At 42.1% G+C, this 16931-nt stretch overlaps 2 protein-coding genes across 4 annotated transcripts; one reads left to right on the plus strand and one right to left on the minus strand.

Annotated features, from left to right (window-relative positions):
* The first annotated feature begins 796 nt into the window (after window positions 1-796).
* On the plus strand, window positions 797-8977 carry LOC136432627 (zinc finger FYVE domain-containing protein 1-like). Of its 3 annotated transcripts, none has more exons than XM_066424047.1 (11): window positions 797-1491; window positions 2471-2975; window positions 3572-3807; window positions 4159-4256; window positions 4534-4642; window positions 4878-4975; window positions 5209-5326; window positions 5659-5829; window positions 6379-6556; window positions 6876-7055; window positions 7414-8977. In XM_066424047.1, the coding sequence occupies exons 1-11, from the start codon at window positions 895-897 to the stop codon at window positions 7644-7646; spliced, it is 2523 nt and encodes an 840-aa protein (XP_066280144.1). In that variant the 5' UTR covers window positions 797-894; the 3' UTR covers window positions 7647-8977. The 3 variants fall into 3 exon arrangements, with proteins under 3 accessions (XP_066280144.1, XP_066280145.1, XP_066280146.1); XM_066424048.1 differs by having other exon boundaries at window positions 6909-7055; XM_066424049.1 differs by having other exon boundaries at window positions 6930-7055.
* LOC136434173 (DDB1- and CUL4-associated factor 4-like) lies at window positions 8952-15818 on the minus strand. The gene is made up of 13 exons (XM_066426938.1): window positions 15692-15818; window positions 15049-15215; window positions 14805-14899; window positions 13616-13718; window positions 13220-13281; window positions 12485-12566; window positions 12056-12105; window positions 11656-11744; window positions 11158-11262; window positions 10881-10978; window positions 10189-10359; window positions 9876-9990; window positions 8952-9386 (listed from the first exon to the last, which is right to left on the minus strand). The coding sequence occupies exons 1-13, from the start codon at window positions 15816-15818 to the stop codon at window positions 9184-9186; spliced, it is 1467 nt and encodes a 488-aa protein (XP_066283035.1). The 3' UTR covers window positions 8952-9183.
* Window positions 15819-16931: the final 1113 nt, after the last annotated feature.

The following is a 16931-nucleotide window of genomic DNA, read 5'->3' on the forward strand; positions in this document are numbered from 1 at the left end:
ATCAATGTTATAAAAGTGCTGGCAACTTTAATTTTTTTGTTAAATCTTTTGTGCACAATCCTAATGTCAAATAACTTTTATGGATCCTTGTATTCATACACATGTGGTAAACAATCATAGTCATAGACATGAGAAGTGATTTTCCGTTGGTTGTTCAACAGGTTCATTTGTATTTTGGTAATTCAAATTAAATGAGTCAATGTCAAATGATATTGTAGGTTGTGTAGCATCCTTAGAAATAATTATGTTTGTTACTGTTATATTAATTTTGCATATTGTTGAAGGAAGAGGAATAAATTATTGGTGAAAAAAACTAGTGATGATGAGATATATTAATAACTTACAAAGTTCATAATAAAGTACATTAGCATGAAAGCTTGTCTGTCATCCATATGGGTAAAATAACATTGGCATAAGATCAATAGTTCAATTTCAATCCTAGACAAAGAACACCAATGAAGGATTTTTCTCTGCAGACTTTTGAGAGAATTTGTAGAAACTCAGTTCGTGGGGAAAAAAAGTAAAAGTGTTAATACACACAAATTATGGTCATAAGACTCATAACATTATATAATGTCCTTGTCATGACTTATCTTTGTTTATGATTTGTGTGTTTTCTCGGACGGGCCCAGCTTAGAAATGTGACCCTGGCCAAAATTGAAACTGATGAAAGATTAGCAGTTTATATACTTTAGCCCTAAAGTTTAGGTGGGATCAAAACAACGGCTTCATGCAAAACCCCCTCTATGCGTAAATGAAACATTCCAAAAACGTCATCGTAAACAATCACGTGACCTTTGTTTTCCTGATGCAATCGATGAGGTCAGCTGAGTCGGGTGACACAACAGATCTCTCAAAATAGCGATCAGGGTTTTACCCATTTAATGAGCCAAAATGCCCGGTCCAGAGAAGACTAAAGCTTCACCGGGACCCTCGGGTAACGTAGGACACGTCTGTCAGGAGAAGTTCGCGTGCACGGGGGCTCAGGCGGTGTACGAGTGCGAGGAGTGCGGGACGATGCAGTGTGAGAACTGCGAAGCACAGCTGCACGAAACGGCCAAGTTTGTTTTCCACGACAGAAGGCGGATGAAACAGGGCGAGCCGGGCCGGTGTGATCTTTGGTGCGATCCTCACAACCGTGCCGTGCTGTGGTGTGAACAGTGTAAGGTGAACGTGTGTGCTGCATGTAAGAAGAAACAGTTGGTCAAATGCACCCGCCGAAATCACAAGCTCGTGCGGCTCGCACCGGACGAACCGCCGCCGGTCGATCCCGAAACAGTGCCCCGCCTGGATGCCGATGGCTCGTCTGATGAGGCAGAGGTTCTGGCTGACGCCCTGAGTAGCCTGCCTCTTCCCACCCTCGGAGAACCGCCCGCTTTCCCCGCAGAAGGGCCGGGCCTAATAGCAGCCAGCAGGGACCAGGTAGCCACCCTGGCGCCCAACGTAGATGTCCAGTCATTCCTGTTGGTGGATGAGTTTGAAAAATTACAGGTGAGGTTCATGTTCATCTTCAGAAAGAATGGACATTCTGATGTAGATAATATGTGACAACTTAAGCAGGCTCGAGTTGAAATCCAAGATTTGTGGAATTTTGCAGCAACCTCCCTAAAACGTTATGTGGTTATATTCCATTCTCCTTAGTAACAGTTGAAGTTATCAAAAGTTATCATCAAAATCATAATATAAACGAAGGCTCAGGCAGTGAACAACAAAACTCACCTGTAATAGGAAGACATAGGATTTTAAGTGTAGAAATCACAAATTCATGATTTGTATCAAACTCAGGGTAAACTTCATGTTGGCTTGACTTTGGTTCACTGTGCCTCCACCTGTGCCAGGTGGGCTATTGTTTGAAAACAATGGGAAAATCCTTTACCCCTGTTTAATGTGTTACAGGCATAAGGCCTAATTAAAGAGCTTTCTAGAGCAGGGATGTATGTTGTCTATGATTCACTGATCTCACATTGTTCACAGAGTGGGACAATGGTCATTTGACAAAATGCATCTGCTCTAGATTTTAGTGATTAGATATCAGAAACTTACCCACCACACCTCATACAAAGTCAAGTCAAAATGAATCAGATTGGTGCTCCAAAAGTTGCTCTCTTCAAACCAACATCAAACAAAACTCTCATCTATCAGATAGATGAGTAGACTGATATAGTGCCCAGCTCAAAAACTATCCAGTAGAAAGTAGCAATGTCATGGGTATCGGGCAACTGTTTGTAATGTGAACAAGTGATTGGATCAACTCTAGATCTGGGCATACAAACCTTTGAAACACTGTCTGGAGCTCTCAGTGGTAACTTTAGGTATTTATGAACTCTTCAACATTGTCCCAACTCCCAAGTCACTTTTAATTGATTTAACATTTAGAAGCTTTGAAAGATATTTTAATGACTAAGTACAGTGTACACTCATCCATCTTGGTAACTTAACTACATGTATTGTTGTACTTCACTATATACAGGTTGCTAATGAAGCTGAGTTTCTGGGCAAGCTTGGGTGTGACTCCAAGGCTCTGGTGAAGGTGGTGTCTATATTTGGTAATACCGGTGATGGCAAGTCCCACACCATGAATGCTGCATTTTTCCACGGTTGCCAAGTCTTCAACACGTCCTACCACCAGTCCTCCTGCACGGTGGGCGTGTGGGCTGCCTTCGACCCCGCAACGCTAACCATCACCGTAGACACGGAGGGGTTGCTGGGGGTGACATCCAATCAGAACCAGCGAACGAGACTGCTGCTGAAAGTCCTGGCGATCTCGGACGTCATCATCTACAGGACGAGAGCGGACCGGTTACACAACGACTTGTTCCGTTTCCTCGGAGACGCCTCATGCGCGTACCAGCAGCACTTTACCCAGGAGCTGAGAGCCGTGTCAGATAGGTGCAAAATGGACGTTCCACTCTCCACGCTGGGACCGTCAGTTCTCATCTTCCACGAGACTCAGCATACTGAAGTCCTGGGAGCAGGTACTGTGAATTACGTACTGAACTGTGTACTAGTATTAAATTTATGGTTTGCATTGTGACCTCTCAATGCAAACTTTGATATCACACCACGAACATATGAGTGTATCTTCCAACTTCCATTGTATTACTATATGGTCGTTTCAAGATCAATCGGCAACTCAAACTCAAAGACAAAACAAACTCTTTTCACTCAGTCACTGACGAAAGACAGGGAATGCTGTCTGAAACATCTGAATGTTTCAAAATTTTATCCAGTTGCTTGAGTACCGTAACTATTTTTGGCAAATCTTTTCACTCTGTTGCAAAATGTACAGTATCGATAGCTTCCAATGAAGTGGTGTGAACTTGTGGCATACTAATAATACTAATATAGATTAATTTGAAGAAGATTTTGAAAGTTACCTAGTCTGCATCTTACAACAGAAGAAGATATGTTTGATACTGATGCACATAGTACATGTAATTGTAAGATACAAGCTTCTCTGACAGCGTCAAGCAGATATCTAAAACTGTTTGTCATGTTAAACAGAAGTTTGAATGACAGCTAACAGTGTTTGGACAATGTGGTTTTTAACAAGAGTTCTAACACCTTCCAGACCAGTCCCTTGACTGCCATGGTAAGCCGTCCAAGACACCTGAAATGCTGCTGAAGGAACGTTTCAAAGAGCTGAAGCTTCACCCGGATGCCTTCAGCTCCATAGAGTACATTGGGACCAGGACAAAAACACCTCCGACTGATTTTAAAGGCCTGCAGTCAGCTGTCAAAAAACACCTGAGCAACGGCACTGTACGCTCGCCTCGAGCACCTGCTGTGATCTTTCATGCATTAAAGGTACGTTGCTAGTACATGTAGTTGGAATCCTCTCCAGACCTTTTGATATACACTGTACAGGGTCTCTGTTTCTATATAGCCCTTGGGCCACACAGTTGTACAAGCAGGGGGATAATCCACTTAAAGTCAGGGAAAAGTTCATTTATCATTTTGAGGTCAATTTCATTTTACACAATTTTGCGGTCTCCAAAGGCAAGTGCATGCCCTTTTTGCATTTCATCCAGATTATGAAAAAGATGCAATACAATGTTGAAAAACGTAGCATCGAACAAGACAAACTGACATTAGGCCTATGTTATATCACCATGTGAAGTTATGATCAGTTTATGAAGCTCCATTTCCCCCCAAAAGGTTCTGAACGAGAAGTTCAGTGGCGACATCGAGCGCTCGGTACCCAGCACTTTCCCGGATGCCTACTTCACATGTGGATCAATCTGTATGTCTTGCAGGTGAGTAAAATATGGATAACCCAGATTCTTACGAGTGGCCTTTAAGCCTTTGTTCCCATGCGCGGTGAGCCACAGGCATCAACCCCCTGTAGGGTAAAGAACCGAGCACACTTATTGAGGAGAGTGACCTAGTGTGCTAAATGGTCAAGTTCGGGACAATACAGGCTCCTGTCTTCTCTCCTGTCACACGATGACTAATGACTGGTACCAATGATCACCAACATATAGTATTGTAAGAACCTGACCTCTCACATAACCTTTCCCTCCCTGTCTGCAGTGCCAGGTGCAGCTTGAGCATGAGCCACGAGAAGGAAGACATTCCTCACAAGTCAGGTGACAGGTGTCAGTACCAGCATCAGTACGACAACAGGATCTACACCTGCAAGGTTTGTTACACCCTTCGACAGTCAGCCGTCTGTTTAACATGATTTTCATCTGCTGGAGTTATTATTAGGAATACAGGTTGCAAAATAAATAACGGTACTTTCTAAATTTTGTATGTTTGTAGAAAGTTACTATCTCTGTCTGTAGATTTGTATGTCATGATAAACTGATATTTCCCTGTTCTGTGTATTCATCACCAAATATACGACTTGGAATCTTTTGCCCCCCTCCCACCAGGAGTGTTTCCACAATGGCAAGGAAGTTGTAGTGGTGCCCAAGGTGGCAGCTGCTTCTGATTCCACATGGTTTGGGCTGGCCAAGTATGCCTGGTCTGGGTAGGTATAACTGATTACTCATCATTTTTTTTATCTCTAGTGTGTCTGTGCTGCAGGTGCTTTATGGAATGTGTATGATGGCCACAGACACAATAGGCAAAGAAACTAGATTGTTGTCCTTTAGAAATGTCATGTTGGTTTTTCCTCGATCATCCATTTTACTAAATGTTGAAGGTTGATAGACATTTGAATCCCTACCATTTTCTAACTGCTGCGTTTTCCCCATCCACTAGGTATGTTTTGGAGTGCCCCAACCATGGGATCATCTATCGCAGTCGGCAGTACTGGTACGGAAATACCGATCCAGTGGACAGTGCGGTACGCACTGAGATCAGGCATGTGTGGCCAGGGGTAAGATCTCTCATCGTTGTTTGTTACTAACGTTCAATGACAATGAAATTGGACATGCCATTTCTATATAAAAGTGAACACACACAATCACTAGGATACCAAGTACAAAGCTTTGTTGGACTTCGCAGTAACTTCCCTTGACTTATTCTTTTGCAAAGGAAGGCCAACCTGGTTCTTGCTGAATTGTCCTGTAGCAATGTCAAAGGATTGGACTGACTTTGAAAAGGAAACTTTGTGCCAACTGTATCATTGCAAAAATTTGAAAGTGTGCTTACATTGTAGTCACAGGAATAAGCAGATTTTAACAAATACCAATGATGTTTGCCCTACAGGGAGCCCGCGTGCTTCAGGGTACCCACAACGCTGCACGGAGACTGATTGACGGGGTGCACCACGTGGCGGGCACGGTGGGCGAGTTGAGCGCAAAACCATCGAAGATGCTCGGCAGCTGGGTGGCTGACCAGATCGCACCAGCATACTGGGTGCCCAATGCGAGAATCACGGTGAGTTGCGTGGTCGGTTACTATTGTTACCAGAAAATTTCGAGTAGTAATGATAAAAAGCATCCAATAAGCTGACAATGTGTCATATTTACCAAATAACAGTTACTCATTTTAAGCAACTATGACATGACTTTCCAAAATTATAGATATCCAGTTGCTTGGGTAACTTGGCGTATCCTATTACCTGGATGTCTAACCTTCATCGACGTATTATGTCATATTGTCTAGTATTCCAGAATTATCAGTCCTATTTAGTAAATTAAATGTTCTTTTGACTCTACTAGCAGCCCTCTCCTCTGCTAAGTCAGAGCTGTGGCCAGTGAGAGTTTGTGTTACACAGACTAATCATAATGAAATACGACTTTTGTGTTTTTGCTTTTTTTAAACTCAGAATTGAAACAATTGTATTACAGTGTCTCTGCCCTGAAACCTTTTCTTATATTCATCTGGTTGAGGCAACTTGCTCTACCAATCTAATAATCATAGTAGTAGTAATTGAGTTATATAATGATGGAACTGACAGTGACATGTAGATTAACTGCCTTTCAGAAATGCCAGGGTTGCAAGCACGAGTTTGAGCCGACAGAGACTAAGCACCACTGCCGGGCCTGCGGGCAGGGCTTCTGTGACGAGTGTTCGTCCAGGCAGCTGCCCGTGCCGGAGAGGGGCTGGGGGGAGGCACTCGTCAGGGTGTGCGAGTCCTGCTTCAAGGAGAGAACACAAGCTGGTAGGAATCATCATACATGTAGATGACATGGATCACTAGACAAGTGTAAAAGCAACAGTTTCTACAAACTTCTTTTTGTTGTAGTAACCTGTCAGCACTAGTCATTCTGTTTAGTTTAGTGAAGGTAGAGCCTGGAACTAAACAGGATGACACTCAGGCTATGTCATTACAGCTACAGCAGTAGCGTTAGTGAAATAATTAATCTGAGTAACAAATTTGTGTCCTGGACTTGTAAATGTGCCTTTGTGTTGTTGTAGTGTTGATGAAGTTTTCGTTTGTTTGTTTGTTTGTTTGACGTGTCCATCCCTTGACTCCCCAGACGGATTTATTCCCCATCTTGCAACTGACTTAGGTGACCCCCATGTTTCTGAAGGCACAGAGGTGATCCCCGCTGAGGAGGGGGAGGGGGGCGCAGACAAGACCGTCATGGTTCGCAAGGTCGGGGAGGTCATGCAGAGCACTCTGGGAGTGGCTGCCACTGCCATCAACTATCCACTTGGTAAGTACTTTAGTCTCTAGATCTAGGGGGAGGGGGGCAATTGAAGACTTTGCTGCTTTGTGATTTGGTTGTGACTTTCCAAATTTTGTCATTTTGGGGTATGGTTGAGTGAAAATTGACCCAAGTATAAAGTAGTGTAGCAGTTCTGTAAATCATTTAATATTTGAGGTGGTTTTATTTTTGTGTTTTCACACCACAAACACTTTTTACTAAAGCATTGTTACAACCATGAACTTAAAAACACTGTGAGCACCACCTTTCCTCTCCTACTGTGAAACCAAGTCCTTGTAAAACAATTTACAGTATGTGAACCTTGCTTGTGATAAATTTGTTTTTTGACGTGTGAACCCCAATGCAGGACTGATGGTGGATGCCGCCCGCCCTGCGTACTGGGTAGCCGACAGCGAGATTGTGTTGTGTCATGGCTGTCAGCTTGAGTTTGACCCCACCCTGTCCAAGCACCACTGCAGAGCGTGCGGGAACGGTTTCTGTGACGAGTGCTCCATGGCGCGACGTCCCGTACCCTCCAGGGGCTGGGACCATCCCGTCAGAGTGTGCAACGAATGCAACAGGAAAAGTGGCGACTTGTAGAATGTTGGGGAGCAGTGACAAATTACTATAAGCTAAATGTTTTGAGTAACATTACTTTTCATGGTATTACAGCCTATAATTAAGTTACCACAGTAGTTCACAGTTGTTGCATCGAGAATTTCAATTGTTTTAGTTTACAAAATATGTAATTTATCAAATTTGTTGATAAAACAAAGATATAGACCACTTGGTTGAAAGTACAAGATCTTTGCTTTAAAATTTGTTATTTAGTATTGACTTGCACAATTTGCTTGTTGCTTAGGAAAAGGTGGCTGAAACACATTTCTCATTGGTGATGGTATATTGTATCAGTTGTACCTGACAAGTTGTGTGGCTGTTATATACGTCTAACATGGACCAAATTCTAAGAAGATCATCAAAGAGAAATGATGAGATTAATAGTTTGATTAAGATAATCTGGGAAGGTAAAAAAGGTTTAACTTGTTTCCACATGGTGCTAATAGTACATCTGTAATGACAGGGTTGTTTACAATGGTGTTTTCACATGATGTCATCACTGTGTTGGCTGCCATGTTGGTGGCTCAATTTGCATTTCACTAAATAATAGCTCAAGTTTCTTTTAACATTCAAAGATCTTCTGACCGTCTCAAATAACCTCATATGAATGTCTACAGCTAAAACAAGAGAATGATAGCAGAATACTGATAAGACATGGAAATGCTGTGTATGTTTGAGCTACAATCCATTGACATGCAAATAGGGACACCAAAATGGAAGTCAGCATCTGCCTGCTACATTGATGTAGAAAGAGAGAGAAAATGCTCTATAGACTCAAACTCATCACATTGTGAGGGTTAAGGTGTAAAAAGAAAAAATAAGTATAAACTTAACTGTGTCTCAACAATGTTGATGGATCTATATGGTGAAGACAACAACAACACCTCCAAATAGAGAACACAAGATTTCAACAGCAAAATTACTGATATTCCACAGGAGGGAAAAAAAGAGCCTATAAAAAAAGATATGTTTGTCTATCAGATATGTACATGTGTGTAAGTAACTGAGATATTCTGTAAATTATTATCACTTTCAGTCATGAAAGTAATCCTGTACATGTATTAGGATTCATATATACTTATTAGTAAGTATCTCTGATTTGATGTAGTCTTTCGGATGAGGTACTTTGCATGAATTAGAGTGGACATTTGTAGTACTGGTAGTACTGTCTTTTTAGACTTTTATGTGTGAATGATTAAAAGTGCAAAATAAGGATGGAAACGTTAGAGGAAGGTATGAGCAGCACTCAATTCAAGTGTTGATAAATAGATTACCTGGAAACAAAGCTGACAGAATGAAGAAAACGAAATGTTGTTTATTGCATTTTTGTCTCAAACATGCAACAAGTGTCAAGAATGTTGCTTTCGTGTGAAGGCAGCAACACAAAAAGTCTCTCAACATTGTGAGACCACTATTGTAACAGTAAAATGGACTGTTGGACAATTCCTCACGCAGTGCCCCCCACCCTCTTCAACTGTGTGTGAAATAATGTTAAACAAGTAGGCTTTTGTTTAGTCCTTCAGTTGGATAACCCCAGCTTGTACCAGTACAACTCGTCCTTGATGCCCATAAGTAGTCCCGGGATGCCCCCCTCCCCACCCCAGCCCCATGAGAAGGCGATGGTAGGTCTGGATGTCTGTGTGGTGGGGTGGATAGAAGGGATGGTCCTCAGCAGCTGGCCGTCCTGTAGGTTCCACATACGGGTGTGGCAGTCCTGGCCAACTGTACGGCAGAACAACAGAAGGATCCAGTAAGATAATATATGGTATAAGGAACATACGAAAGTCACAGACAAAAGACAGTGGATGCTGTCTGAAACATCTGACTGTTTCCAAATTTTTATCAAGTTGCTTGTGTATCAAACTGCCACTTGGCATATCTTTTTACCTGCATGTCTAATCTTCATCAACATATACATGTATAAGGAAAGTAAATAAAAAAAATAGAAACTTTGAGAAAAGACACACAAGGCACTGGTACTGTAAGCATACCACAGGGAGGAAAACTGCTTATTGCAGAGGCTGGAGAAGAGGTAGACTAGACATGCATTACTGCAAAAGGTATCTAGATTCTATAAAGATAGGACTGGGACTTCTAAAATAAGTAGGACCAAATAAGTGACTAATGATGGAAGACAGTGTTGTCAGTCTAAAATGTACACAGAATGTAGGAAAATAGGAAGAAAATCAGAAGTCTAAACATCATCCCTACCTGCAAAGATAAACTTTTCCTGAGAATCTACGATGACAGGGATGTGTGCGTACTGGTTCACATGACCGGGGTAGTCCAGTATGCATTTCTGCACACGTAGGTCCCAGAGTTTGATCTGTAATGGACAAAGAAAATGTACTTAACCTTCAGCACCCTACAGGTGTCTCCGTACCCATGGCAGGCCATTCAGGTCAGAATCTGGAACTACAGACCATGATTGGTTATAAAAATGTCATTCCGTCTGAACAAGTATGCTTGTATCTTTTATCCCTTTTGCCAAAGGACTGATAAAGGATATTAAATACTACGTTACCTTGCCCTGCATGTCGCTGGCCAGGAGGTAGTTCTCGTCCTGCAGCAGACGCAGGCAGCAGACGGAGGACTCGTGTCGGAGCGTCATGGCCGTGCCGCGGCATCTGGTACGCACTCGCAGGTCGCTGCCCAAGATCTCACCTCTCCTCGTTCCACTCAATAACACGGGAGTCTGGAATTGAGAAAAAATAGAACATGCTTGAAAAAAAAGGGTAGCCACTGATGCTCATAGATTAGTAATCAGGTTGACAGTATAGATGGTGCCGATCATTTTCTTACTTTTGGAATCTAAAAGCCATGCATGGAGAAGACTATTTTAACCAGTTTATGGCCTTCATTACTACATCTTACAACAATATTTCGCAATGGTTTTATGTCACTCTGCATTTGTTTTGCAAAATCATCACACCAAGAATAAAACAAATATTGTCAGCAATGCATTGTGTGTGGCAGCTATGACTTTAAACACTGCAAATGCCTCCTTCCCCCCCCCCCCACCACGAAATGAAATGTCCTCAAACTTAAATGAATGTACAGTGTCTCAATTGACAGTTCTACCAGCAGAACAAGCTCAGCAAAAGTTGGTTGGTACAAAAATGTACTTTCATTATTTTGCAATTCATGGATAAATGTACTTTGTGCATAACATGCAAGAAATGTACGAAGATAAAAAAACACAAAAACACCACCTACAGTATTGCAGAATCTCTGTGCAAAGACATCACTATTAGTGTTGATGACGTCTCTCTGTCCAGTAAAGGCGTCAATCACAACACTGCTGTTGTTGGCACCTGTACAACACAAGCTTGTACTTCAGTTACTATAGCCAATAAGGTTACAGGGCTGAATAAACAAATTAACAACAGCTAATCATCATACTCCCTTTGTATTGAATTACCATCTAATATGGATACAGAACAAATCAATGATCATAGTAAAGGCTGTAGCTGGAGGGTTGCCTGATACCTACCGATACTGAAGCACTTGGAGAAAAGTGGGTTTGAGTTCCAGGCACAGGTCCAGGCGGACTTGACCTCGTAGTTACGGCCCCGTACAAGGCCTGCTCCTCCCGGGCCTGTAGTGGGATGATGAGGTATTGTTACAAGGTTAAGCACAGATGACTGTTTTGCTATCATGGTAAAATCTATGATTGCCAGTAGCATAGTCAAAGGCTTAACATATTGATAGCCTGTTATCCATAATTTTCTAGCTCTAGTCCACTCCTCTGGATGCTTCCTTGCCAAATAGTTTGACGACTGTTAACAGAGGAAATGATTGGCACTTAAATACTTGCGTAAAATACATGCAAGAGCTTTGATTGCCTCTTGTATGGACCTCTTAAACAGCATGGTAACATGATACATGAATATTGGCCCTTACTGATAGCCATTGCAATTGTAACACATTGAAAGCTTCTGTCCTGATGACAAGATGACTCAGGTATCTATTCATAAGGAAATCAGCGTACCAGGTATAAGATGTTCGTTTGCCATGACCTCGGCACACACAAGCCTAGCACAGGACGGGGTGTCTGGTCCTTCATCTAACACTGAGAATCTGAATGAACACTGGTCAAGGTGGTACTGTATATTCATTTAGTCTGCAGCGCTGAAATTCTGCGGCAAGGTGAAAATCGAGGGTTATGGTGTCTTTGACTTTGCATTTGAAACAACTGTTGCAATACAATGCAAGAAAGTGTACATATTGGCAGTGTAATGTGTTCATGGTGAGAGCTCACAGAAAAATGGTGAACAGAAAACCACCACGAATATTTCATGATTCATACTTTTTTGCCATGTAGTTATAATTTTACTAACAGGCATTACATTCTGAGTCTTTCACAGGATCAACCACTGAAACAAGGATACAGGGCGTGGGACTCTGGTCCAGTTACTGAGGCCCAGCAAATACCTGTCACCTGGAAAACACAGTGTAACAACAGAATTCTAAAAAAACTCCATGTAATCAAAAAGTCCTCTGCAAGATATTTTGCTTATAGGATAAAACCGATTGGTAATGATTTACAACTTTCTCAGCGAGACTATTAGCATATTTATATCCATGACAACGCAATAGACCAATCCTGACTGTCCACCACAATTAGCAGTTCAACTAATGATAGCATGGCAATTGACTGATCGACTAATGACTGCATGTCCGTCAAATGGTTGCATGCTTATGTTTTAATTTTCCATTTCCACATTTTGACGGAGATGGGCGGGGTATGAGGTTGGTCTATTAGGAACAGGCACAGGGTAGTCTCTAGAAACTGTGCATGTGTCAGCAGTGCCCCCTACCTTTCCTGGGGTGAAGTACTGCATGTAGGACTTCTGCATAGAATCCAGGGTGTTGAGAGCCATGAAGGAGACAAAGTCAAGCCTGCAGTGAGGGGATGGTATTAGAGAAAAAGCCAGATAGACATCCAGTATATTAGCAATATACACTGTACTATACTTGTATATGGCCTCCGTCGGTCAGTATTGACCATGGTAAAATCCTAATTCACAACAGCCCTACAGCATCGACTATGGCTAAACAGCCCTATACGAGAATGGCAGTCTCTGCCACAAAAATCACATCTGTAAGCTGACTCAGTTCTGTTGCAAAGCTCTTTTCTGTGGATCCGCTTTTCTTCTGCGCTGTGCATCAGTCTGGCTTCTCCTGATTTGAGCTGTCTGAACAGTGTGCATCTCCACCTGGAACGGTCACTTGCAAGGTCCTCCCAGTGCTCCGTATCAATATCTAGAGCCTTCAAGTCCCTCTTGCAGACATCTTTGAAGCGCAGCTGTGGCCTCCCGGTACGTCTCTTTCCTGAGATCAGTCCTGTACTATACTAGACATTATCTTATTATGCATCTGTGGTAGAAATCAAACAAATTACACTTAGTCAAGAAGGTAAAAATCATGTTGAAAAGATGAAAGTTGCTTCAAAAAGTAAAGAATGTCTTTGACTTGTAGTTATATCAAATGAAACATAGTTTTCTATTATAGAAAGGCACTGGTCCCATAACATGTAGATGCAGACAACTTACTGACAGCTGCTGATGCGCCTGGCATCTGACAGGGCCAGCAGCCGCTCACACTTGCTGTCAGGCTGCAGGGAAGGAGGCAACATCATCATCCATCATTGGTCATTATTGGTCCCATCCTTATCCTACAGTTAGCATTCAATAAAGCCCATGCCAATTTCACAGAACGCATTTCAAATCAAGAAACATATCTATAGTACCGGTATCCATCAGGCTCCAATTCACTCCTAAAAGAGAAATAACTGGCCAATCTCGCATATATTTTTCATGGATATCTAAATGCCAATCGTTCCTCTACTAATGGATGCCAGACTATTACGCAGGGAAGCAATCAGACAAGTGGACTGGAGCTAGAATAGGTTGGATACCAGGCTGACATGCTGGAACGGTAACTCTCACCTCCAGTGCTAGGAAGTTGACGCTATCTTGATTGGAGGAATCGTACAGGTTAACCCTCAGCTTCTGTTTCTCCATCTCAACCAGGAAACTCTCTTCAGCACACCTTCAAGAGGAGGTGTTACAGGGTGATGCAGACAGGGAGGATATGTGATGAAGTAGTGGTTTATGATAAATGGTAGGGCAGTCATCCTCAACTGAAGTGAAGTATGATGTTTTTATTGAGAAGCTAGTACTAGTAGTCGTGCACTGTGGCTTTGCTATAGCTCATGTTTCCAGTCATACTGAGTCACCTCATCTCTTCTTCATAAGCGTGTTGCTTTCTTCCACATAGGTTTGATGCCTGGGGTTTCTCCATACAATGTTGCCATCGGCTTTACATCATCATCCAAAATGACGAATGTAACCCCCCACACTATTCAGAGTCTGTGTAGCTAGGGTTTGAACCTCCTCCCTCTGGATCTACAGAATTTGATCCACATGGCGAAGCAGTGGGGTCACTTACAACTTCCACGACACAATAGTGGTGCAAGGCAGCATAATATATTATGCAGAATGATATCATGCATGTGTCACATCTAGTTTACAGTATTAGTGGTACAAACTGATCTGTAATGTACCGTAAAATCCCTATTTACGTACGCACTTTTTAAACTTTTCAAGTCGCAAGCAGGTGCTCCAGGCCGACGCCAAAGTCGGAGTGCGTACGTTAGGAGGGGTTCTTCCTCGGAAAAATCGCATATCAGCTTGAGAGTACGGTACATCTTCATGCAAATGAAGTGTGGAATGCTACCACACAATCAATCAGTAATAAAGAATAAGTAATACATGTATTTAGATTGTTTGACATTTTCTACCCAGAAACTTTTTCTCAGTAACCCTATAGAATGGTAAACATCATCGGAAGAATGATCATGTCAACCTCTGACTATCCACCGAAATGCTGGAGAGGGGGTGCGTACGTTAGGAGGGTTTTTCCCCTGAACGTTTCAACTCACTGAGTCAGACCCGCAATCGTCCCCAAACCGGGGTGCGTACGTTAGGAGGGGTGCGTACGTAAATAGGAATTTTACGGTATGTACAATGTTAGGTATTAATTTGCCCTACAAGCATGACTCACAAAGATGCTAAGTTTATTCCTTATTGAATAAAACTTAGAAACACAACTCCACTTGTCTACTGTAAACAGTACCTTTGGGACAGACCAGATGAAAACTGTCCGAGCTGTCTCTTGAGAAGGAGGCGAGGACCACACGAGGCAGTTCTTGTGCTGCCCCTGACTTTAACCTGGAAAACAGTAAATGTCCATAAAAATATGTATTCTGCAGGGCAGAAATAGTCACACACATCTATGTCTGTGGTTATGTCTTTTTATTGGGTCAAATAAAGGGGTACACAGAAAATTCATAGGGTCTGCCACCCCCGATTCTCCTGACCTTTGGTACAGTCCTGTTCCTGTCCTGCTTCAGTAGTTCTTGCCGGGTCTCCTCCTGCTGTTTCTGTTGGATGTGGGCTGTCGTCAGGGGGTTGTAGTTGTTGTGACCTGGCAGGATACGGAAGTATTTCTTCTTCTCAGGGTCGTAGTAAAAGCCTGGGATCTGTGATCAGCAGTTATGGAACAAACCCTGGTAGGAATGAAGTGGACATCATTCCACAAATACCAATTTGAAGTCATGAATGTCTAAAAATACAAGTAATATGTAGATGTAAGTTGTTCGACCAAAATCTATGTGGTATAGAGTTTTATCACACCCAAATGGACCAAATACAAATTTTGTATAAACTTCAAGGATCACAACAATTTAATCAAAATATCATTATTGTTTTAGATTGAATATTTACCTAAATAGTAACGGTTACATTTATGAAAAGAAATAACATGAATTAAAATGAATCAACTTATCAAGTACATTATATAGGACATTGTAAATATCCTATATAACATCCTTGGATAAATAGATCACATTAAACATAACTGTTTTGAAGACAGTTGTACAGAAAAGATATCAGAAGCAGCCTGTTGTCCTCCTGCACTCTGACTGCTATTGCTGGAGGATGCTGCTGGTGATGACCTCTGACCTCTCCCTCCTCCTGCAGGTAACCTAGCAACAGCATCACCTGACTGTCCCTCCTCCCATTCCTGCTGACTTCCTTTCCTCTGCTCTTTCCACGGCCTTCCTTCTCTGTGGGAATCTTTACTGACCATTTTGTTTTTCCACTTGTCTCTCACATTATGATATCCTCTAGTTCTACTCCAGGTTTCCTTCTCCCTGTGTCTGAAACTTGGATTTCCCCAAGAGTTTCTAGAAAATTGTCCTTCGTTCCCAAAGCCAGCTGCACCATCAGTTCTGTGTCCATTAACGGGAGCACTAATATCATTTTCAGCATGGTTCTTGCCGTGTCTGCTGGCAGCTGCTGGAATCTGTGTTGAATTTTGTCTTTGAATTTGATAGCTTTCCTGCACTCTGTCACCATCAGTATGTTGAGTACTGTGTCCTCTTCTTTGCCCTCGGCTATGGGCTGATCTAACTGACTGTGAGTCACTTTTTGTTGTCCTATTACTCCCTTGTTGCTGAGTTAACTGGAAGCCCCCTGGTACACTATCCTGGTCATCTTGATTTCTCTGCTTGCGTCTGTTCCGTCTTGTTCTCAGTCGTCTATTTTTCTTTCCTCTTTCTGATGATGACATCCTGTTTGATAAAGCCTGAATGTACAAAAAGAGAAAATGCACTGTATCAAGGATTTGAGACATTGCTAGCCTGGGAGCTAGAATTCAACATTAACTTTATTTAAGTTGAATTTTAACTTGTAACAAAAGCATTTTATTCAAATATGTGCACCTCATGGCTTTACTAAGAAATTCAATGTGCATTTCCTGCAGGCATAATCGTTGTGAAATGGACGTGCTGATAAATATGAACACCCATTAGTTGCTTACACCAAGGACATTATATAATGTCCTTGCTTACACCATGGAGATCCTTTTGAATAATAGAACAATGGATAGAAAATTTCAGTAAACCTTTTGCTCATATCTGCGCAATAATATAGTCAACACAAGCATCTTCCTTGCCTTTTTCCTCAGTACTAACGTTAAGTCGAAATTGTTTGTGCACAGAACTTAGGCACCATAAGGGGTCGCAACATTCAAGATCCTTTAGTACGACAATCACATTATATAATTCCTCACGTGTTTGCTGCAAATCTGTAGAGCCTCCATGCATTATGCCCCCCTCCCCCAGACATTTATGGCCACAAAAACCTAATTTCACGTTTGGCAGTAATAAGACCGCCACCAAAACCTGTACCAACAGCGAAA

Source organism: Branchiostoma lanceolatum, chromosome 4 (assembly GCF_035083965.1).
Source record: "Branchiostoma lanceolatum isolate klBraLanc5 chromosome 4, klBraLanc5.hap2, whole genome shotgun sequence".
Lineage (NCBI taxonomy): Eukaryota > Metazoa > Chordata > Leptocardii > Amphioxiformes > Branchiostomatidae > Branchiostoma > Branchiostoma lanceolatum.